Source organism: Grampus griseus (genome assembly GCF_964374135.1).
Source record: "Grampus griseus genome assembly, chromosome: 7".
Taxonomy (NCBI): domain Eukaryota; kingdom Metazoa; phylum Chordata; class Mammalia; order Artiodactyla; family Delphinidae; genus Grampus; species Grampus griseus.
Window position 1 is genome coordinate 1,951,416 of NC_139001.1, and position 22,327 is coordinate 1,973,742.

The window sequence follows — 22,327 nt, forward strand, 5'->3', positions numbered from 1 at the left end:
AAATTTCTTGACCATCTTTGAAAAACCTACACGGCAAGCCCGTTGGGCCTTTGATGCACAGAACTTCCGGGTTCCAGTCCCAGGTGGACGTGGACTTCACCGTGGCAGCCCCGTGTCCCCACAGCAGTCCCGGCTCCGCACTGTCCGTGCCAGGCTTCTGCAGTGTCGTGCTCTGGGGCATTTTGGGGAATCAGAGTTGTGGTTTCTAATTGCTCCTTTCATTAACACTCAATGACGATATCGTTTTTCTGGGAGTTTTGTCTTCCTGTGAACTTTAATCCTTGGGTCTGGGGTAGTTGTTTCTAGTGTCTTTGTAATGACAACTGAGAGACCTCACTTTCCTTCTGGGCTCTGGGTGAAAAGTAAATATCGTGAGACCTTTCTGCCTGCGCCTCCTTTACACGTTAAATGAGCACTGAGCAGCTGAAAGGGAACCCGGGGCTGTACCTAAGGCAATCTGGGGGTGCAGGGAATGCCACGGGGGCGAGGTTCTTCCTTCCGAGATCCGTTGTTCAGGACATGGCCTTGGCTTCCTGACCAGGCAGCCCTCTGAGTCGTCCGCCTCTGGAGGCTGGCCACGCGGGCGGAATCCCAGAGCGGTGGGCAGTGGCCTGGTGACAGCCGCTAGGGGCCTTTGCCCACAGACACAGCCATGGGGCCCCCAGGCAGGATTCTCTGAATCCGTACGGATCAACAAGTACTTCTGGCAGAGGCACCTTCCTCGGTGTGCGACCCTGTTCTGAGAAGAGCAGGTAGTGCAGCTCTGAGTACTGCCTCCTGGAAGAAAACTAATGATGACAAGGGACATGGTTTAGCCCCACCTCATTTACTCTTCTTTCCCAGTGGTGTCATTCGGTTTTCCTTTTAAAAGAGAAGAAAACATCACTGTTTTGAAATATATTAGCAAAATATATTAGCCGGGTTTTGGAAGGTAATTTTGTTTTCCACAGACAGCTCTCAGCAGTGGCACTCAGTGTGCAGGGACGCCACGGGTGGGTGCTGAGCTGGGTGTACCCACTCCTGGCGGCCACGCCCCTGCACGCCCTGCTGCATGACGCAGAGTCTGGGAAACGGCAGAGGAGCAGAGTCACCCGCGGGAGGTGCGAGCTGCTGCGTGGGGTCCAGACACTGGCTCCTCTGGGTGGTCCGCGGCCGCCTCCCTCTCCCTCCCTCCTGCGCGGGTTTTGGGCTTAGCTGCACCCACCCCTCTGCCATTCTGTCCCTGTGGTCCCAGCTGGAAAGGAACCCCCTCCCCTTCGCGGCAGGGCTTGTGGGCAGGGCCGTGGGTCCCCTGCTGCGCGTGTGGGCACAGGTCTGACCAGCCCGCCAGGCTCCGTAGGGGCCCTGCTCTCAGGTCCCTTCCACTGCAGCAGGGCCGGGAGGCCGGCCATGCCGTCTGCGGAGGCTCCCACGTGGGCCAGCGGGGCCGCAGGGAGGTGTCTGCCGCGGTCCCCGGGAGCGGCCACAAGCTGTTTCAGTCGTGCTGTGTCTCACACGCGTGGTCCATGACAGGGAGCTCGCTCGTCGGTGAAGCGTTCTCGACGGAGAGTCCCGGGGCCTCTTGGGTGACAGATTGCTGGCTCCCCCCCAGCCCGTCCCTCCACCCGGGGACAGGGAGGGGGTGGGCCCGCCCCGCCCAGCAGCGAGGGGGACACGGGGGGCCCCCTGGAAGGTGCCGTGGACGAGGGCGGCTCCGTGCAGGTGGCCGGGGTGGAGGGTGTGGGCAGCCAGGCTGACCCCACTCAGGTCCTTCCATGGTGGCAAGTGCGCGTGGCCAGAGCCCTGGAGAGCGGGGGCAGGCAGGGGTGGGGAGACAGGCAGAGCGAGGGGCAGGTGCAGGGAGACAGAGGGAGAGCGAGGGGTAGGCAGAGAGGGGGACAGAGACAGACTGAAAGGGAGAGAGGGATAGGCAGAGAGGGGGACAGAGACAGACAGCAAGAGAGAGAGAGAGAGATAGAGAGAGAGAGGGATGGGCAGAGAGGGGGACAGAGACAGACTGAAAGGGAGAGCGAGGGGTAGGCAGAGAGGGGGACAGAGACAGACAGCAAGAGAGAGAGAGAGAGAGAGAGAGAGAGAGAGGGATGGGCAGAGGGGGGACAGAGACAGACTGAGAGGGAGAGCGAGGGGTAGGCAGAGAGGGGGACAGAGACAGCGAGAGAGAGAGAGAGAGAGAGAGAGAGGGATGAGCAGAGAGGGGGACAGAGACAGACAGCGAGAGAGAGGGATGGGCAGAGAGGGGGACAGAGACAGCGAGAGAGAGGGATGGGCAGAGAGGGGGACAGAGACAGACAGCGAGAGAGAGAGCGAGGGGGAAGACACGGGGATGGAGGAGCCGTGGGGCGGGAGGAGGCAGCACAGACCACCCCCCGGGGGCTTTTGCTGGTTGAGGTTTGAGGAAAACCGGTGTCCGGCGTGTCGGCATAATTGAGCCTTTCCCGCAGCCCTGGTCCGCGCTGGCCGGCTCGTTCTTTCTCAGCTTTTCCAGGGCGATAAGTGACAGCGGGATTTGATTGCTGGTGAGCTTGAGCCCTTGTCCCCCATTTATTTTGAACCGCTTTTTGGTGAATCTCTTGGTCTTTTTGCTCACCTTCTTAGGGGCTGCTTACCGTAGCCTTAGTAACTTACCACGGCCGTCTCTGTGCTGCGAACACTGCACAGAGGTTTCCTCATTCATCTTTTGCATTTTAATTTTGTTTACAGTATTTATTAGGAAGGTAACTTTTTATGTTGTCAATTATGTCATTTCTGAAAATACGTGATATCATTTACACACGATGAAACGCACGGGCCTTGAGTGTCTGTCCGCCGCGCTTCGACAGTCCTGAGCATCTGAGCAAATGCCGTCTCTGTCAGGCAGTCCACACCCTACACAGCTCCCTCCTGCCTCATCTTCCTGCCTCACCCAAGAAGCTGCCTTCTTCTGATTTTTATCACCACGTCTTAGGATTTCCTGTTCCAGAACTTCGTGTGAATAGACCCTTTGCATGTTGACTCTTCTCTGGCCCGTATCCCACAGCCCTGTCGACGCCGGACCCGCTCGCTTCGCTTGTCTTGCAGCCCATGCGTGTTTTTTCCCGTATGGGCGGTTTATTCTTTTTCATTGCCGGGTGGGATTCTCACGTGCAGACACACACTTCTGCCGCTGGGTTCACGTCTGAGGGACGTCTGGGGTGTGTCGGTCTGGGCTGCCGTGCGCACAGCTGCCACGCACAGTCCCGTGCAGGGCTTTGCGCAGATGTGTTTCCATGTCTCTTGGGTCAGTCGTGGGCGTGGGGTTGCTGGGTCTCGCGTGGGTGCGTGTTTAGCCTCGTAAGGATGGGCCAAACAATTTCCCGAAGCTGCCACACCATTTCGTACGCTTTTGCGTCATTCTCCAAAAGGCATTCCCAACGTATGAGATTGTGCAAATCTTCAGGCGTATTTTCTTCTAGCGATTCGGTCATTTTTATTTTCATTTTTGGCATTTAGCGTGGAGTGGTTAGGAGACATCCCCGAGCAGCCCTGCTTCCTGGACAGACTGAACGAGGGGACCTCCTTGGAGATGCGGGCCGTGCGCAGGGCGCGAGGTCCCCACGGCCACAGCGGCGCGGGGACGGGCTGGCCCTCTGCCGACCTTCTCGCGTGTGTGTCTGTCTCGTCGTCTTGCTTCGGGGCGAGGCTCTGACCGTCTCTGTCTCCTCCCTCCCTGCCCGCAGCAACAGCAGGAGCTGCTGGCCGTGAAGCACCAGCAGGAGCTGCTGGAGCATCAGCGGAAGCTGGAGAGACACCGCCAAGAGCAGGAGCTGGCGAAGCAGCAGCGGGAGCAGAAGCTGCAGCAGCTCAAGCACAAGGAGAAAGGCAAAGAGAGTGAGTGCGTGGCGGAGCCGGCGGGTTAGCGGCGTGGGCTCCCTCGCCAGGCGGCTCTCCCCGCGGCCCAGGCCCCAGAAGCGGAGCTGGGGCAGGAGCCGCCTGGCTGGTGTCCCTCCCGGGGCTGTGCTTCTGGGCGCCCCAGCCTCAGGGCTGGTCCGCAGCTCTGTCTTCACTTGGGAGCTGCAGGGGGCATGCAGCCCCACTTTGGGTTTGACTTAAGCATTTGCAGGAGTGTTTGCAGACTCCTCGTGGGCTGAAAAGATACTAAGAACCAGAAAGCACCCCAGAAGCATAGTGAGCCTCACCTGTGTTCAGCCTTAACTTCTTCAAAGCTGTTTTGTTTTGAGGGCGTCAGTGAGCACCCAACACCAGGTGGCAGCTGCTAGGACGCCCCTGGGCTGAGAGGAGACGCGATGACCCACCTCTCAGGTGGCACATTTGCCCTTTGACCCCAGTTTTTTCTTTCCATTGCGGCCGTGCTTGTGCAAACACCAGCCTGGTCTGTTATCCTCCAGGAGACACCCAACTGGATCTTAGCCAGGGGACTCCTCTGGGTGCCGTTCCCCCTTTGAAAATTAGGCGGAATTCCCCATGTCGGCGCCGGGCAGAGCGCCTGGGGCTCGCACGAAAGGATGGACGCGGTTCGGCGTTCCACCCGCAGGGTGCCGTGTCCCTCCCAGGCTGTGGCTGAACAAACACTCCCTCGTGTGTATTTGGGCCCCTTTGTTTTGGTAGTTTGTCGTTTGCAGCGATACCCCCAGGACCTAAGGCGGGGCGAGTGAACCCACTCTCACATCCCCAGGCTCTGGTCCTTTCTGCCCAAGACCTCAGAGCTCAGGTGAACGCACTGGCCCCCTGTTAATCCCGCGTGTCAGTAAGTCACGACATGCGTTTCTCTCCTGGGTCGGGATTTGATGTCGTGACTGTATGGTGATTTCCTCTGCCTGTGCCCGTGAGTGAAACTAGAACTTTAGGCACTTGACCAGTACATACTTATTTATTTTGGCTGTGTTGGGTCTTCGTTTCTGCGCGAGGGCTTCTCCAGTTGCGGCGAGCGGGGGCCACTCTTCATCGCAGTGCACGGGCCTCTCACTGTCGCGGCCTCTACCATCGCGGAGCACGGGCTCCAGACGCGCAGGCTCAGTAGTTGTGGCGCACGGGCTTAGTTGCTCCGTGGCGTGTGGGATCTTCCCAGACCAGGGCTCGAACCCGTGTCCCCTGCATTGGCAGGCAGATTCTTAACCGCTGTGCCACCAGCGAAGCCCCCTACCAGTACATATTAACCTCAAAAAACCTCAAAAATTCTTTATCCTCAACTACTGAAAATGGTTAGCCCTGCAATCAAATCCCGCTAGCCTTCTAAGTCTGATTCTCTGGGAATTCCTCCTCCATTGCCGGACCCCCAGGTTGGGAAGCCTGACGTGGGGCTCAGAACCTTCTCTCCCGTGGGTGGACTTCCGTGGTATAAGTGTTCTCCAGTTTGTAACTCACCCACCCAGCGGTTATGGGATTTGATTTTGCTGTGATTGCGCCCCTCCTACCGTCTCACTGCACCTTCTCCTTTGTCTTCGGATGTGGGGCATCCTTTCTGGTGAGTTCCAGTGTCTTCCTGTCGTTGATTGTTCAGCCGTTAGTTGTGACACCAGTGCTCTCGCAAGAGGTAGTGAGCGCACATCCTTCTACTCCACCCTCTTGAACCCAGTATTTGTACGTTCTTAGTTGTTTTTTTACATAAAATTAACAGCTTTGCCAACAGTTACTACAGCTTTTCACTCTTGAAATAAATACACTTTAAATGTATTTTCACTGCAACTGTCTGATAGAGTTTCAATTTAGAAAGCAGGTCAAGAGAGTTTTTATTCCACGTGAAATCTGATTTTTCTATTAGTATTTGAAAGTAATTACTAAATCTGAATGGTGCATCTCGTTGGATCACAACAATTTGGTGAGATGGTGATGCACAGGCTCAGTGATGGCCCACAGTCGAGATTCCAGAAACGAGGACAGAAAGGCATCGGGAGAAGCGGAATTGCAGGTTTGGGTTGGCTGCTTGCACCGTGGTCTGTGGGCCACCTTGCGGCCCCGCAGTGGGCTGATGTGCCAGGTGGGGTCCATCACACTCACGGCTCTCACTCCCTGGCCTGCTGGCTCCCATGGCATCCGCCTGCCACCTGCCCAGCTGGTCCACACAGCCAAGCTGGTCTCACCACCACTTGCTTTGCGCTGAGGGTGCGGCCAGGGCGCTGACCACACCTGAGCCTGTAGCACACGGTGTCAGGAACCAGCCCCCCAGTCGTGACGCACTGACCTGGAGCAGAGGACAGGTGCCTGTGCTCTCATTTCTAAAACTCCTGGGACGACTCTATAAGGTGCAATGGAGGCTGAGAACCAGGGTCGGGGTCCATGTCCTCTCTCCGGGTTAGGGGCCTGAGCGTCTTGGCGGCTCAGTGGTCTCCCTCCGTGGCTTCCATAGAAGCTGCCCCGTGGACGACAGCACCCCGGTCCTCACAGGTGCCCTCGGGAGGGGCTCTGCTGCGGGCAGGATGGTGCGTGGGGTCCAGAGCTAAGGCGCACCTGCTGAGCCCCGCGCACCTGGCCCTGACGTGGCCCCGCTCCCTGCCCGACCCCTGTTCCTTGCCCTCCCCTCAGTGTGCCTCGTCCACGTGCTTTTCTTTGGAGCGAGGGAATGGCGGTTTACAGAGGATGGAGGGCTTAGATTGCTAGGATCGGCGAGTCGCTGTGCACCCGGCGTGCCGGTAAACCCCAGTTCACCAGCTTGGTCTACAGTAACTCCTCCTAGTTGGCCAGAAAGTTCCAATAAAAATAACGTCTTCAGCCTCACAAAATATGAAAAGATTTGACTTCAGAAAACACGTTTAAGTAAAAAACGACTTCTGCTGCCTGCTGAGCAGGCCCTTGACGGGGCGAAGGAATGTTCTCTGCTCCCCTCCAAGCTGGTCCCAGTGGCAGCCCTGGCGGTTTTCAGCTTGTGGGTTTGGGTTGGTCGGGTTTTATTATTAATAACGGACTGTGTACAGTTGGGTCCTTGGCATGCTTGCGTCAGCTGTGCAGCCCTCAGAGTGTGGCCTTGAGAGAAGGCAGGCCTGGCAGGCCGCGCGCTGGACGCCGCTTGGGCTCCTGAGCGCGTGGGGCCTCACCGATGAACGAGAGTCTTGTTTGTGCAGCTTACGGAGCGTGGGGCGGGGAGCGCGCGTGTGGCGTTCAGCATCTCCACTTTGTAAGCGTTTGAAAAGGCAGTGCAGAGCTTCCGTTGTTTAGTTTCTTGGGTTTTTTTAAAAATGAATTTCTTTTTGAATATTTAATCAAAAGTTTTGTTACACTGAACATCTACTGTACTTTTAAGTAATCCTGCAGCTTTCTTGTACTTTTTTTTTTTTTTTTTGCCGTACGCGGGCCTCTCACTGTTGTGGCCTCTCCCGTTGCGGAGCACAGGCTCCGGACGTGCAGGCTCAGCAGCCATGGCTCACGGGCCCAGGCGCTCCGCGGCACGTGGGATCTTCCCGGACAGGGGCACGAACCCGCGTCCCCCGCATCGGCAGGCAGAGTCTCAACCACTGCGCCACCGGGGAAGCCCCTTCTTGTACTTATCGATACCAGTGAATGCTGTTGATTTGGTAGAACAGTGACTTCTTAGAGTTTATGGCAATTTTCATCTTGTTCAGCACGAACACTCATCTTCAGTCAGTTTTATTTAAATTAACCGTGTTTAAGACTCCATGATACACTGTCTTTAAATCATATCGAAAGGAAAAATCCAACGGAAGACGAGTCTTCGCCCCCTGGGCAGTTTGGAACTCATACAGCTACGTGTTTTTCACTGTTAGTTACAGGTACAGCCTGTTGGGGAAGAAGGTGCCATTGCTTGAGGGAAGTCGTTCACTTTGTCTAAAAAATGGCTCAAAAGGGTGGAGATAAAAGATGGAACACCGGACCCCAAGAGAAGTTCTTTGCCCCGTTTGCTGGGGAAGTCGCGCGTTCCTCAGAGGCGCAAACCTGGCAGACGTGTCCCCACTCGGGTCTGGTGTCACATGCTGCAGGGCCTCCGGGGCCGCTGAGCCCCTGGGTCTCTGTCCCCAGCAGGTGGGCCCCGCCCAGATCCCCCTTCCCTTCCTGGGCTCCCTCCAGGGCTCGTCCTCTGATCGCTCCCCGGGGCTTTTATTTACCTCCAGCCCTGCTGGCTGGTTCAGTGCTGGCACACAGTACGTTCTCTGTAAAGCCTGTCAAATGAATAAATGATCATCGACAGGAATTGATTTTTTTAAGTAAAGATGGAAACATTTGGTATTTATTCATCTGCTGAAGGTGTTTTGTTAATGCTGGAAGTTTCATTTAAAGTGAAGAAGTCTTTTGAGAGGCGGGTGTGTAACTAGAATGACGAGGATTAGAATCAGCGTCTTCCGCTGGGAATTCTCTCCCTGTCAAGGAACCTTCCGGGTCATTTTATGGGGAAGGAAGTCAGGGTGTGGGGACGTGGGTTTGTTTTCTTCTGACTCCATAAGAGCCTGGCAAGGAGCACTCACCCACCCTAGAGCTGGCTGAGGGCCATGTGTGTCCGTGACCGCGCGGGGACCCCTCAGGCACACCTCCTCCTGTGAGGGCCCTGCAGGCGGCCCAGGGGACAAGGGTACTGTCCACCTCCCAGCCCAGCAGGTGCCTTGGAGTGCCTCCTCAGCCCCCGCCAGGGATGGGCCAGCGTCCCCCCGGACAGGGCAGCTGCCCTTGCCCGTCTGTGCACTTATCGTGCACGTGCCCTCCCTGCTGGAACTGGGCGTCTGTCCTTGTCCCTTCTTGGAGCTCAGGAGCCCATGGTGTGAGCCTGGGGTGTGGCCAGAGCAGGGAGAGTGAGCTCTTCCTCAGCGTGGCTCGCTCTGCAGGGCAGGGTGCCTCCACGTCAAGGGGGCTTTCTGAGCAGGTCGGGCCAGCTGACCCCCAGCCTGCCGGCTCCTGCCCCCCGAGAACCCTGCTTTGCATCATTTACTCCTTCCGGTCCTTTCAGAAGGACCTGAGGGTCAGCTCCTCAGACGGGCCCTCTGGGTCGTGTTGACCTCGTTGACCTTGCCCCGTCCCCGCACTGCCAGCTCACTGGAGCCAGACACCAAGCCCCTCATCTGGCTCCCGTTTCTTTCCTGGCAGGGTTGAACCTACCTTGCCCACTCCCTGCTGTAAAGGGCCCTCTGTGCGCCCCGTTCCCTGCCTCCCGCACCACCCCCTCCATTCCCTGGTTGGGGGGCACTTTGTGTTGTGACACGGTCCACACTTTGCGTATTTTGTCAGGTGTCCGCCTGGGGCTGAGAGGCCGTCAGGAATGCCGGGGGCTGCGTGTCAGGCACGTTATACACAGATTTCAGTGTTTCCACGAGTGTGATTTTTCAGACGAGACAGACAGGCTGAAAGTGTTCAGGACGGTCCAAGTCCAGCCCTGGCTGCATTTGGAGGGAACCCAGGGGCCTTGCTCAGAAGCGGAGGTGTGAGTTTATACCTCCAGTCACTTCCCACCGCCTGCTCTGGTCACCACTCCCGTGGCCCTTCGTGCTGGGTGTCGCTGGGTCTGGGCTGCTCTGCCTACTGGCTGGTGCACCCACACGTAAACGTCACATAGCACATGGAGCTCGGGCAAGCCTCCCTGCTCAAGAGGTGATGAGTTGTCTCCTTGGACGCCGAGAAGGCCTGAGACAAAAGCCCGTGTGTCCCGACGGACCCTTCCAGATGCGCTCTGGACTCGCTTTAGGGCACTTTCCTGGTGCTTCCCTGGCTGGTCTAGTTCAGGTCCCTCTGCAGCGTGGAGGACCCTGTTCCTGAGGGGTTTGTTCTGCCTGACCCTGAAGTCCATCATGAAACGGCCACAGTGGGATGCTGCCTTTAACGCAGACCTATTTATAGACAGAAATTCAACTCGCGAATGATAACAGTTATGTTTGGAATTGGATAAAGGTGACGAGAAAGATATTTCTCTAATGATGTTAACAATTTATGAGCAATTTCTCAAAATATCTGTAGAGTCTTATACACCAAAATTCATTTCATACATCAGAGTGAAATGTGAAAGAAAAATAATAGAAAACCACTAAATGAATGAAAATCCAACACCAGAAAAACAAGGATAAAATGAAACTGATTGTTTCCCAAACCAGTGAAAAGATCAAATTCAAAGCTTCCAGGAAATGGAAAAAAAATCACAATGGATAAACTAGAATAGATGCCGTAAAAACAAGCACTGGAACATCTGAATTAGGAAACACTTAAGTCTTTTCCTTCCAGTGCTGGGAAAACGCAGCGCTCTCGTCTTGTGTTTCTCCTTCAGCCTTACGTAGACACCACGCTCCCACAGAGCACTTCACTCCTGACACTTCTGGTCACCAGACATGTGTAGGATTTCCCCATAACAGGCAATTCTCTGCAACACCGGGTGAGTGTCCTACAGTTTCACTCAATTCTGACACTATCTCCCCAGAGCAAGCATCAGATCTCGCAGGTTCAGGACTCAGTCCCATAGGAAGATGAACAGCCAGATAAAGAGATACCGAGGGTGAGGTCTGGGAGGGTCCCAGGCACAGGAGACTCTGTCTCCGTGGGGTCGGGGTCCCCCTCCCAGTGCAGATGTGCTCACCAACCCGGAAGCTCTCTGAACTGCGTACAGTTGGGGTGTTGTGGAGGCTTCCTCACGTGGATATGATCAATTACTAGCTCCGCTTACAGCCCCTCTCCCCACTCTGGAGCGTGAGGGTGGAGCTGAGAATGCCAAGCTTCTTGTCAAGGCTTGGTGTTCCTGGTGACCATCACCCACCCAGGAGCCCCATGAGAACACGAGATGCTTCTCATGCTCTGATCCCTTAGGGAATTGCAAGCGTTTTAGGAGCTTTGTGCCTGGACCAGGGCAGAGACCACTGTTTTCTGTTATCTCACAGCTTCAGAATATAATCCACATTTTAAAGGGAAGTGAGAGACCAGGACAGACCTTGCATGTGCAAGCAGAACGCAGAGCCGGGAGCCGGGACGCTGGCGAGACCGAGCATCCGAACAACCTCGCCTGGCGCTGTCCACCCTCAGCGCACCCCCCCGGGCCACGTGGCGCTTGTAGCATTCGTGTGAGGCTTAAATGCACCGCGCCAGCATGTGGCGGCTGCCAGTAGATGTATCACTGAGGAAAAGCCACACGCACTGAAGGCTGCACATCCAAAGTGGACACACAGACCCACAGCGGCACCACACGCGACAGGAAGACTCTGGAAGAAAAGCGAGCCAAGGACGTAACGGTGCATCACTGGAGAGGAGAACCAGTGTACGTCCCCGGGGTCGTCAGGGCCTGGCAGGGGGAACCAGGCGGTCTTCTCATTTGCAGCAAGTAGTGCTCCCGAGTACCGATAGACAAGGGTCAGGTGGTGCTCCTGAGTGCTATCAGAGATAGAGACGTGGGTCAGGTGGTGCTCCCAGATACTATCAGAGATAGAGACGTGGGTCAGGTGGTGCTCCTGAGTACTACTAGATAGAGACACAGGGTGAAGGTAGTACTCCCGAGTACCGATAGACAAGGGTCAGGTGGTGCTCCCAGATACTATCAGAGATAGAGACGTGGGTCAGGTGGTGCTCCCAGATACTATGAGAGATAGAGACGTGGGTCAGGTGGTGCTCCTGAGTACTACTAGATAGAGACACAGGGTGAAGGTAGTACTCCCGAGTACCGATAGACAAGGGTCAGGTGGTGCTCCCAGATACTATTAGAGATAGAGACGTGGGTCAGGTGGTGCTCCCGAGTACCGATAGACAAGGGTCAGGTGGTGCTCCCAGATACTATTAGAGATAGAGACGTGGGTCAGGTGGTGCTCCCGAGTACCGATAGACAAGGGTCAGGTGGTGCTCCCAGATACTATGAGAGATAGAGACGTGGGTCAGGTGGTGCTCCCGAGTACTGATAGACAAGGGTCAGGTGGTGCTCCCAAATACTATGAGAGATAGAGACGTGGGTCAGGTGGTGCTCCCGAGTACTGATAGACAAGGGTCAGGTGGTGCTCCCAAATACTATCAGAGATAGAGACGTGGGTCAGGTGGTGCTCCTGAGTACTGATAGAGACACAGGGTACCTGGTCTATGGCCAATGGGGTTGCACTTGGTGGTCATGTATAGAGGCATTTTGGAAAACAACTTAGAAGCTGCTTCAGGGGCTGTTAATATCGTTTTGTTGGATGCAGGCATTTTGCTCATCTCTTCAGAGGACAGAATCCTAAGCGTGGGGGATGATATTTACTTATAAATGTTGACACGACGTGGTTTCTAACAAGAACAACAAAAGGAAATGTCTAAAAGTGTCTCCCGGTTGGGAAAGGGTTTTGGAAACTCTGCATCGCTCACCTCGTGAAGCGTTTTCCCGCCATTACAAATGCTGTTTGAATTCTGTGTGACAACGGGGAAAACACTCACCGCCATCTCTAATGGAAGGATGGGTCCGAAGTGCCCTGGAGTCTGATTGCAGCTCTGAGGAAAACACATGAGGTGCCGGCAGACCTTGAGTCAGCGTGGTGGGCTTGGACTTTAGTTGTGTGTGTCTGTTTCTCAAATTGGCCAGTTTTCTCTAACGGGGCTGTGAACAACCGCTACGACCACCAGAAAAAAAACACAGAACCCAAGATTTCAGCTTTAGTCCGGCTTGGTGAAATGCGCTTTGTCTCAGTAGGTGGCTGTAGGCTGGAAAGAGCAGGAACATCCCCTGACAGGGCTGGAAAGGGCCCCAGCTGCCCTGCCCCTGCCCTCTGCCCAGGTCCCGGGAGGCACGCCTCACCCCTGTCACACGGGTCGCAGGCACCTTTTCTCTGAGGCTCTGTTCCTTCTTGCTGCAGCGAGAAAGAAACCACCCAGCTGCTCTGCCTGATTCAGGACCTCCTTCTATGTAAGAGGATTAGAACTCCCTTCAGCAGTGGGTTCGTGTTAGGTTACAATAGGATTTTGTGCTGCATTTTAAATAGGGTGCAATTACGTAAAATACTCCTGGGAGGAAGGTCTGTTCCTTCAAGCCCTCCTGTCCGTCTCTTTTCCTGGAGATGCTCTCTGGCGTCGGCAGCGTCCTGAATGGGAATCCCACCCTCTCCATCCCTGCCTGCCTTTCCTGGCACATGGTTCAGGGTCCCCTGGGGCAGAGCCTCGACTCACCCGCCTCTGCTTTCTCCCGCGCCAGGTGCTGTGGCCAGCACAGAAGTGAAGATGAAGCTGCAGGAGTTTGTCCTCAATAAAAAGAAGGCGCTGGCCCACCGGAACCTGAACCACTGCATGTCCAGTGACCCTCGCTACTGGTATGGGTAAGTGGAGGGGCTGGGTCTCCCCTGCGCCCGGGTGCACAGGGTCTGGGGGTAGACCGGAGTGGTGCTCAGTTCTTCACCCTGGAGGGCGTGGAATTAGAAACTCCGTGAGCCAGCAGCACATGTGGTCAGACCAGCGTCGTCCAGGTGCGGAGGGGGCCTGTCTTTAAACAAACCTTAAAGAGACGTTCGTGGGGCCAGTGCCTAACCATTATTCTTGGCTTCTCACGCAGTTCTTTGGCCACAGAAAGAACCTCTTAAAAAGGAACTCTGGTCTAAATCGTCCGTAGGCACCTCCCAAATTTCCACCCGGTGTGTTATTGATTCCCAGGCAAGTCAAAAGCACCTGTGGTCTTTTCATTGTTTTTATACTAAGAACCCTCTCCCAGAGCCCGCTTAATGGACAGAGACCACCAAGTGCCTTGTTCGTGCTCAGAACTGAAAGCCAAAGAGGTCTTTCACTTTGTGGCGAGGATGCGCGTGTGCCGGGGCCCTTTCCTCTGGGCCTGTGCGCGGCTCAGCAGGGCTGGCAGTCGACACATGCCGAGTTGGAAGCGAGTGACAAAGTTATGTGGCTTTAAACCATGGTCAAAGGTGCCTCAGATTTTCGCTTTGACTCTACTTTTCTACAACTTTTCAAGGGCTTTTTTCTGTTCTAGAAGAAACCTCACAGGGCAGTTTTCATAAATGAAAATGTGATCATCGTTAATTCATTGGGGGGAATGTAGCTCTTCTGGAGCCCCCAGACAGGCAGCAGTTCTGCTAAAACGCCGCCAGATCCCACTGGAATGAACCCGTTTGTTTCAGTAGATGACGCTGGTCATCGTGGTATAACATGAAGGGCATTTCTGTTCCGAGGCCACCTCTGCTCCGAGTGTCTGCAGCCCCTCAGGCCGCGCTCACACGAGCAGGCTGTCTGCCGTTCAGCCAGCGGCACGCCTCGCCCAGAGCAGAGACGGCAGCGGTGGTCCCCGAAAAGCCATACACAGCAGCCGTGTGCCCCGGAGCGGTGGAGAGTTCTGGGGCAGCACACCTGGGGACCCCACAATGTGGTGGCGCCGATCCGTGGTCTCCCCCGCTAGTGGCAGCCCCCTGGGTGTTGCAGTGGGAAAGCTCCGTTTCCCCCTTTGGGGCAGGTTGCCGGGCAGACGCCCTGCAGTGCAGTGGGTTAGGTAGGGTGGGCGGGTGGGCGAGGATGTGGGCACCACCCAGGAGTAGCCGGTAGGGCAGGGGTGAGGAGGTGCTCCTAGATCCTCCATGGGGGAGGGGATGGGATCCGAGGGTCGGATGCCAGGAGCCGTTTCAGGAGAGGGTCTATCCTGGGGAGGCGAGACCAGCTGGGGGGCTTTGGGAGCAGCGGTAAGAGCGCTGTGGGCCCAAAGGAGGTTGGGTGGTGAGAGCAGAGGTCATGGTTGACCACACTGGGGTCCTCTGACAGTGGCCACAGTGATGTGAAGAGATCGGGGCGGCCAGTGCCAGGACACCCCGTGAGTGGTGGGGCGAGGTGTTCGGGCTGGCAGGAGTAGAGGCCCAGGACACCCCGTGAGTGGTGGGGTGAGGGGTGAGGTGTTCGGACTGGCAGGAGTAGAGGCCCAGGACACCCCATGAGTGGTGGGGCGAGGTGTTCGGGCTGGCAGGAGTAGAGGCCATGATGATGTGCTTGTACATGACGGGGAGGACGGAGCCTGCAGGATGGGAAAGTGCTGGCGGCTGCCGGGGAGGGGTGGTCTCCGCAGAGCTGCACGTGCCAGGAGGTTGGAAGGGAGAAAGGGCTTTGGGGAGGAGGGTCAGCAAGGAGCACCTGGGAGCCGAGAAGGGGCAGGTGGGGGCATGCAGGGTGGCTAGGCCTGGGGGCAGGGTGCCAGAAGGGGCTGACACGCCGCTCCCTGGTGAGCAGGGCAGCTGAGACCTGGCGGAGGCTTGCTTGCCCGGGTCCAGCGTTTCGTGGGGAGCTCCCTCTTCCCCGGGGGACTGGGCTGTGCAGGCTGCAGTGGGGAAGGACTTGTCTCAGCAGAGTCAGCCAGGGATGGGTTTGTTTGTGTTGGGTTTGGCACCTTTCTCGTTTTGTCACCCAAAACCAAACCAGATCATGGACCACATTCACTTGCTGCATAAAGGCAAAACTTTGCTGGAAAACCAATCCAGCAAAGAACCAATCTTGATGGGGAAGAGCCGCACCTTGACCCTGGCTTCGTGCCACACATGACAGTCAGCTTAAATGTCATGGACCTGACGTAAAAGCTAAGTTGTTAAAACTTCCAGAAGGAAACATAGGAAAAAGTTTTCATGACCTTGGGGAAGAGGTAGGCAAAGACTTCTTAAAACACTAAAATCTTCAAGCATAAACCAAAAAACATAAACTTAATCAAAATGTAAAACTTTCACTCTTTGAAAGCCACCCTTAAGAAAATAAAAAGGCAGGGCGCAGGCAGGAAGAAAATATTCGCCATGCATGTATCTGACAGAGCACTTGATCCAAAACATATAAAGAGCTTCTACAAGTCAATAACAAAAAAACAGGCAACCTCCTGAAAAAGTATGGGCAAAAGACGTGACCCGATACCTCACAAAATAAAGATGCAAATGGTCAGTAAGCACATGAAAAGATGGTGAGTCACCCGGGAAATGCAGTGCGCAGCAAGGTGCCCCCTCACACCCAGTGGGTTTGAAATTGAACAAACCCAGTGTTGGCCAAAGCGTGGAGGCCCTGGACCCCTACACGTGGCCAGTGGGGATTGAAGTGGCACAGCCACCGTGGCAGTTTCCTATGAAGGTAAACATACTCCCACCCCATGACCTGGCCACGCTCCTAGGTGTTTCTCCAAGAGAAGTAAAGTCTTCCATCCGGGCAAAGACTTGTGTCCCCATGGTCATAGCAGCTTTATTCATTATCGCCAGAGAACGGAAGCAGCTGAGTGCCCACCAGCAGGTGAGTGGTGAAACACAGGGGCACCCGCTCCCTGGTCTGCTGCTCAGCGAGGCCCAGGGCTGCCCGCCAACACCTAGAAACATCAAGCTTGGTCGAAGACGCAGCGTCTGTGCATTGCGATGCCTTTGCCAGCAGTTCTAGGGTCAGCACAGCTGAGCTGTAGTGACAGGAAGCCAGGCGGCAGGGGCTGGGGGTGGAGATCCCTTGCCAGAGGACAGTGGGCCTTCTGTGAAGGCGGCGCTGCTCTGTATCGTTACTGGGTGCTGGTTCCATGGTGTACATGTGTGAAAAACCCCAGCTTTAAGCTCATCGTATGAGACCGTGGTGGCTGTCCGTGTGGCAGCCACCAGCCACGTGGGCTCCAGGGCGTTGAAGCGAGCTGTTCAGATTGAGACAAGCTGTGAATGTCAGACACGCTGGATCTCAGAGCCTCATGGGAAAAAAGAACGGGGACTATTTCATTAATACTTTTTAGATTGATTACATGTTGAAACGATAGGATTGGGGATAAATTGGGTTAAGGAGAACACGGAAGTTGATTTCACTGCTTCCTTTTTGCTCGTGTGCACATGTCTATGAGAGAATTTTAAATTGCACATGTAGCCGGTGTTACTTCCTTTGGACAGCGCTGGTGTGAGTGATTACAAGTTGTATTTATTTTAAATCACCTGCATAAATCTGAGGTAATAGGAAAGGCCAACGGTTGATAGAATTGAAATGGCCGAACTTGTGTTTAGCTTTATTCTGTACTACAATCAGAGGGACGTTTAGAAAGCAAACAAGGCATATTTGTTTTTCCATCTTCATCAGGAAGGATTGTCTTTAAGACAAGGTGCCCCTCCCATCAGCCAGGGTCACAGCAGACACACCCGCCTGTGCTTCCTCCCCTGGCGGGAATGAAGGCTTGAAAACCTGGAAGACGATTCTGGTTGGGGCTGAGTTAGACAGGAGAGCGGCAATTCAGGTTCTGCCCCCGGGGTACAAGGGTGGGGGGCGGGTGTGTGCGCGCGCGCGCATGCGTGTGTGTGTGTGTGTGTGTGTGCGCGCGCGCGCATGCGTGTGTGTGTGTGTGTGTGTGTGTGTGTGTGTGTGTGTGTAAGTGCATGCAGCCAGGGACAGGACTTGGCGTTGGCTCACACGTCCAGACTCTTGCTTGCTGGGGGCAGGTGTGAGCCCTGGGCTGTGTGATGAGGGACGGGTGGCCCCCCACCCCTGGAGGGCAGGTGGCCTGTGTTTTCCTTGGGAGCCCTGAGCGCGGGGCATCTAGTGATGAGTTGGTTTCCCTCGGTTTTGCGCGGTTTGGGGAAGCCAGGCTGCTGTGCGTGACGTGCGTCCCTCTTGACGTCTGGGTTCATCTGCTCTGGTACCAGCTGGATCAGTCCGGCTGCCTACTCTGGGCCACACACTCTTGGACGACGCAGAGCAGGTCTGCTGAGAGCTCTCAGGCCAGCACACAGGCAGATTCATGCCAGCTGCCTCCTGTTCTAGCTCATTTTAAGGCTGGACAAGAAAGTGAGGATTTGAATACTGACAGCAACTCAAGAGATCAAATCAGAAGAGAAAATCTATTAGAAAATCTTAAACAAATAGCTTCTCCTACTTCTGGCTTAATTACAAACAAACTCTACCATTAAAGTATAACTATAAGAGTTATTATTACCTATAATATTTTATTAATCATAATTGTCTATTTTTTTAAATCATGTAATACACACACAGGCCTTTCCATGTTTCTTATGAAGGAGCAAGTGAACTCTTGCCCAGGTTAGAACTTGGCACTGAAGGAGAGGTTTGGGACCGGCCAAGGCCATGCTCCCTGGAGGATGCGGCCTGAAGATGTCAGATGCAGAGAGAGTTGCCCTCAGACCTCTAATGGGGTTGTGCAAGGGTGGCCCCCCGAGGTGAGGCCTGGCGGCACGACACGAAGAGGGCACAGCCAGAGTGAGGGTGGCCGGTCCGGCCCTGATCCCCGGCCCTGGCCCCCTTGACATGCGTCCCAATTGGGAAGTGCTGTGCCCTGGGCAGAGGGGGTGCACAGCCTGGCAGGGCGGTTCTCCGGGGCTCTCTGGGCGCTTCCCATGATGCTGCCAGCTGGGATCCTGGGATTGGGCTCCGTGATCACCACGTGCTCTGCACCGGTTTGCTCTCAAATATTTAAACATCCACCTGTAAGCATTTAAGTGCTCACATTCTTAATTCAAATAACACCAGGTGCGTACATGTGGAGTACTGTGTATTCAAATAAATAGTCTAACAAATTCCACATAAGTAAGTTGGCAAATTCGTTTCACGTCATTAAGCAGATTACACAGTTTAGGGACTCACAGAATTCATTACACCTTCTGAGCCTCCAGGAGGCCGAGCAGAGGCGGCCGCGCCCCCAGAACGTTTGCTGACGGTCAGGCGCGGCCGGCACCCTCCTCTTCCCGAGGTCTGATCCCCACGTTCAGCCTCCTCCTGGCGGCCGCCCCTGTCCAGCCATTTCAAGGATTTTGTGTTGTGCCCAGCCCCTCATAAAGCAAGTAAATTTCATGAATCAGCTCCCAGGGCAGAGGTGTTGCCGCCAGCCCCTCCCTCCCCAGGGGAGGGGAGATGGCTGGGACCACCGTCCCCGTAAAGGCACTTCTGCTGAAGGGAGTCCCCACGTGGCTCCTGCCCTCAAGAACCAGACGTCACCAGCACTGTCCCCGAAGTCCCCCGCCAGGTCTCAGCTGCGTCCGGCACGCCTGTGTCCCTTGCACCTGGAGCCCACCTGTCTCCCTCTGTCCCCTGTGTCCTGAGGACCGTCCCCTCTGTGGCCAGTGGTGACAACCCGCGCCCCCCCCCGCCAGCCTGAGAACAGACCCAGTCAGGAGACACCCGAGAGGAAGAGGCTGTGCAGAGCCCAGGCGCCGGGACCACGGGCATGCGGTCGTGCCAGCCTGCTGTCCCCGGCGCCGAGGGCCCGGCAGGGGAGGCTGCGGTCGGCGTCTGTTCGCTTGTTCAGTGTTGGTTTTGTGTCGTTTCAGTCTTGCCCCAGAGAGGAGGCCAGTCTGCCCAGGAGGCCGGCTGCGAGCTGGGCTGGCGCGTCAGAGGAAGGACCGGCGTCGTGGGGACCTGTGCAGGGCTCCCGTGCGCGCTCCCTCTGCACGGCCATGTGTGCCCGTGCGTGCGGGTCACTAAGACTCTGTCCTGCCCGTTCTCTGCAGGAAGACGCAGCACAGCTCCCTGGACCAGAGCTCCCCGCCCCAGAGCGGGGCGTCGGTCTCCTACAGCCACCCGGTCCTGGGCATGTACGACGCCAAAGATGACTTTCCTCTCAGAAAGACAGGTCGGTGCAGGGGCTGCAGCGGGCGGGGAGGGGGTCCCAGGCGGGGAGGGAAACCTGTACGAGGAGGGAGCTCACCGTGTCCTGGGAGGCCCCTCAGGTGCGCGTCTCAGGTTACGTCAGCAGTTCCCTCACGGACCAGAAGGATAAGCGTGTCAGACACAAGCAGGGCTCCCAGGGCGCTTGGATTTTCTCCTAGTGGTGGTGGTTTAAGCGGCAACGCCTTTTAAGAAAAATCAGATGGGCGGTGGGCCGTGCGTTAGGGCGGCCAGAAGGCCAGGGGCCGGAGGAGAGGTGTTTCCGGAAGCTTTGCCCCCGAGAAGTGAGGGCCTGGGCTGCGGAGGGCCAGCTGCCCTGGTCTCAGAGGTGGCAGATGGAGCCCACGGCCACAGGGCCGCGTGGGAGATGCCAGGCGCCTGCTTCACGGCATGGGAATGTGCGACACAGCTTTTTCTTCGTGAAGACGAATTTTGTTTCCTCCAAAGGATTTTGGTCCATTCTGGACAGAAACGCTCTAAAGCAGCTTCCTCACCCTGGGGATGAGGTATTGGGGGCCGGAGGCTCCCCTGCCGCTCTGTCCTAAGGACAGAAGGCGTGGGGCCTCTCGAGGGGCAGAGCTGCGCCCCGGAGAGCACGTGGTGTAGCAAAGCCCGAACGGGAGCCGGAGGTGAAGGGAGGGGGAGTTCAGCTCAGCCTCCGTGGACTTGACCCCAGCACAGGTGTGGGGGGCAGGGGCCCCAGGGTGCAACGGGTTGGCAGAGGCCCCCCACCCCGCCCCCGTGTCAGAGGGGAGGCGTCTGCCCACGTGGGCGGGGTTTCATCCAAGGTGAAAGTGCAGCTTCTGTCCTCTTCTCTCCAGTTCGAGTGCACGGCTGTCACCCATGGTCCCCCAAGAAGGGCGTGGGCTTCACCCTGAGAGCCTGCGGGCTCCGTAGAGAGGGGCGTCTGTCGGCACCCCGGCCGGCTCCCCCAGGTTGCCCTCCACGCCCCCCTTCTGGAGCCTGGGCTGAGATCAGCCACGCTCCAATCAGCGAAGCCGGGGCCTGTGCTTGGGAAGGCCCTGGGCGAGGAGACAAAGGCCGCGCCTGCCCCGGGAAGCCTGGCCCTGTGGGGGCGCAGCCGGGTGGCAGGGCTCTGCGCGAGTGGGCGCTGGTCCTGCAGCCTGGCGGGCTCTCCCGCCTGGTTTGCAGCTCCGTGCCCCAGGACAGATTCCTGAGGCTCTCCTGGCCTCAGTCTCTCATCAGTAAAGTGGGTGCACTGGGCGCACCGTGCTTCCTCCCGCCCTGGGCGTGGCAGGCGTGGTGCCCACGGCCCCTGGAGCAGCAGACTCCGGAGGACACGGAGAACTGGGCTCCTGGCCGCCGGGTGGAGCCGTCCCCCTCCCTCAGGGCCCTTCCTCTCTGGAGAGCACAGCTTCCCCCGAGGGAAGCAGCTGTTCACAGGAAACACTGGTTGGTTGCTGAGACACGGGAAACGTGACGGGTTTCTCTCCATCGCTGGCTGAAGCCGCCCTGCTTCACGAGGGACAGCTCTGCAGTCAGCCTGGCCCTCACCGTCCAGCGTCCTTGGCAGACAGCCTCGCCGAGCGAGTTTGCACATCTGTGAAATGGGGCAGCAGTGCCGCTACTTCAGGGGTGGATCCGTGTGGGGCTGCTGCCTCAGAGGGCAGGTCAGGGGGCGGGTGGGGGTCAGGAGCAGAAGGGAGGATTTGGCCGCTCGTGGACCGTGTGCACAGCCTCCAGTGAGGCCACCAGGGACACGGAGCCGCGCCCTCCAGCCCCTCCCCCACCCTTCCCTGTCAGCGTTCCCTCGGGGGTGGCAGGGTCCGGTTTGTAGAGTGAGTGTGGGGCATACCTGTGGCCCGTTTTACCCAATCCAGTCACTGAAGACCCCTCAATGAGCCTTTACGGCCCTGCTGTCAGCGACTGCTGTCCCAGTGGTTCCTTGACGGCCCCAGGGGACAGAGTCCAGGTCTGCAGGGAGCCGTGTGTCTGTTACCAGCTCAGGGCTGGCGGTGGCCCCTGGGTGGACACTCGCGCTGGGTGCCTTGCCGAGTCACAGGACAGTAAGCCGGGGTCCTCTGGGTTCCTGGCACTTAGCCTGCAGGGGGTGCGCTCACTCCAAGGCGGTGCCTCGTGCCCGAGCCCAAGCAACGGCTGCCGCCCGCCTGTGTCTTCCCTGCGATGAGTGAGCGAGCAGTGGCCGGGCGCTTCCTGGGTGCCGAGCCCTGAGCTGCTATGGCAGGCGGGGGGACGGGCCACAGTCCTCAGCCTCCTCCAGTCCCGCCAGAGGAGGTGAACGGCAGGGTCCAGGCCCAGGGTGGACCTCAGGTTCCGCCTGTGGGGCCCAGCCAGGGAGGGGCCCCGGGCACGTGGAGGGCAAAGCTAGGTTTTCACCCCAGTACAGATAGAGTGGACCGAGGCCCCGTCTCAGGTCTCTGCAGAGGCCCTGGCCCCACTCCTCAGCCTGCACCCCAGCAGGGCCTCCACCGCCTGACAAGGGTCTACCGGAGGCAAGGCGGCATGCAGCAGCCGGTGGAGAGCGGGGCGTCTCTGAGCACTGTGGCCACATGTGTCAGTGAGCAAGCAAAGCTCTCCCTGCCTCCTGGTGAGCTGAACAGTAGTTGTGCTAGTTTATTTTACGTCCACGTGTAGCGTGGGTCGAGGTCAGCAGGGAGGAGGTCACAGCCGCCTTTGTCACGTGATGCTCGTCTCTGCAGTGTGGGAAGGGGCCGGTAGCCGCGTGGTCCACGTGTTGTTCTGTTGCAGTTTGCGGAACCCGTGGCATCCTGGTGGCCTGGGCAGTGGTGGGCAACGCCCGCACCCTGCATAGTTGTGCCTGGGTGTCTTTTATATGCATCAGGTACAGGGTGGTAGGTGCCCTGCGGCTGTTGCTCAGGGCCGGGCCGGGGAATCGGCCCTTTCTGAGCTGCCC

The 22,327-nt window shown here is 57.0% G+C and overlaps 1 protein-coding gene across 3 annotated transcripts in view; it reads left to right on the top strand.

The window, feature by feature from the left end:
- Positions 1-22,327, top strand: part of HDAC4 (histone deacetylase 4) — a 241,325-nt gene that overhangs the window by 142,156 nt on the left and 76,842 nt on the right. For all 3 annotated transcript variants that reach the window (XM_082658828.1, XM_082658829.1, XM_082658830.1), the window contains 3 exons: positions 3,696-3,846; positions 13,037-13,157; positions 19,275-19,396. In XM_082658828.1, coding sequence (XP_082514954.1) covers positions 3,696-3,846; positions 13,037-13,157; positions 19,275-19,396 — 394 coding nt within the window. The remainder of the gene's footprint in view (positions 1-3,695; positions 3,847-13,036; positions 13,158-19,274; positions 19,397-22,327) is intronic.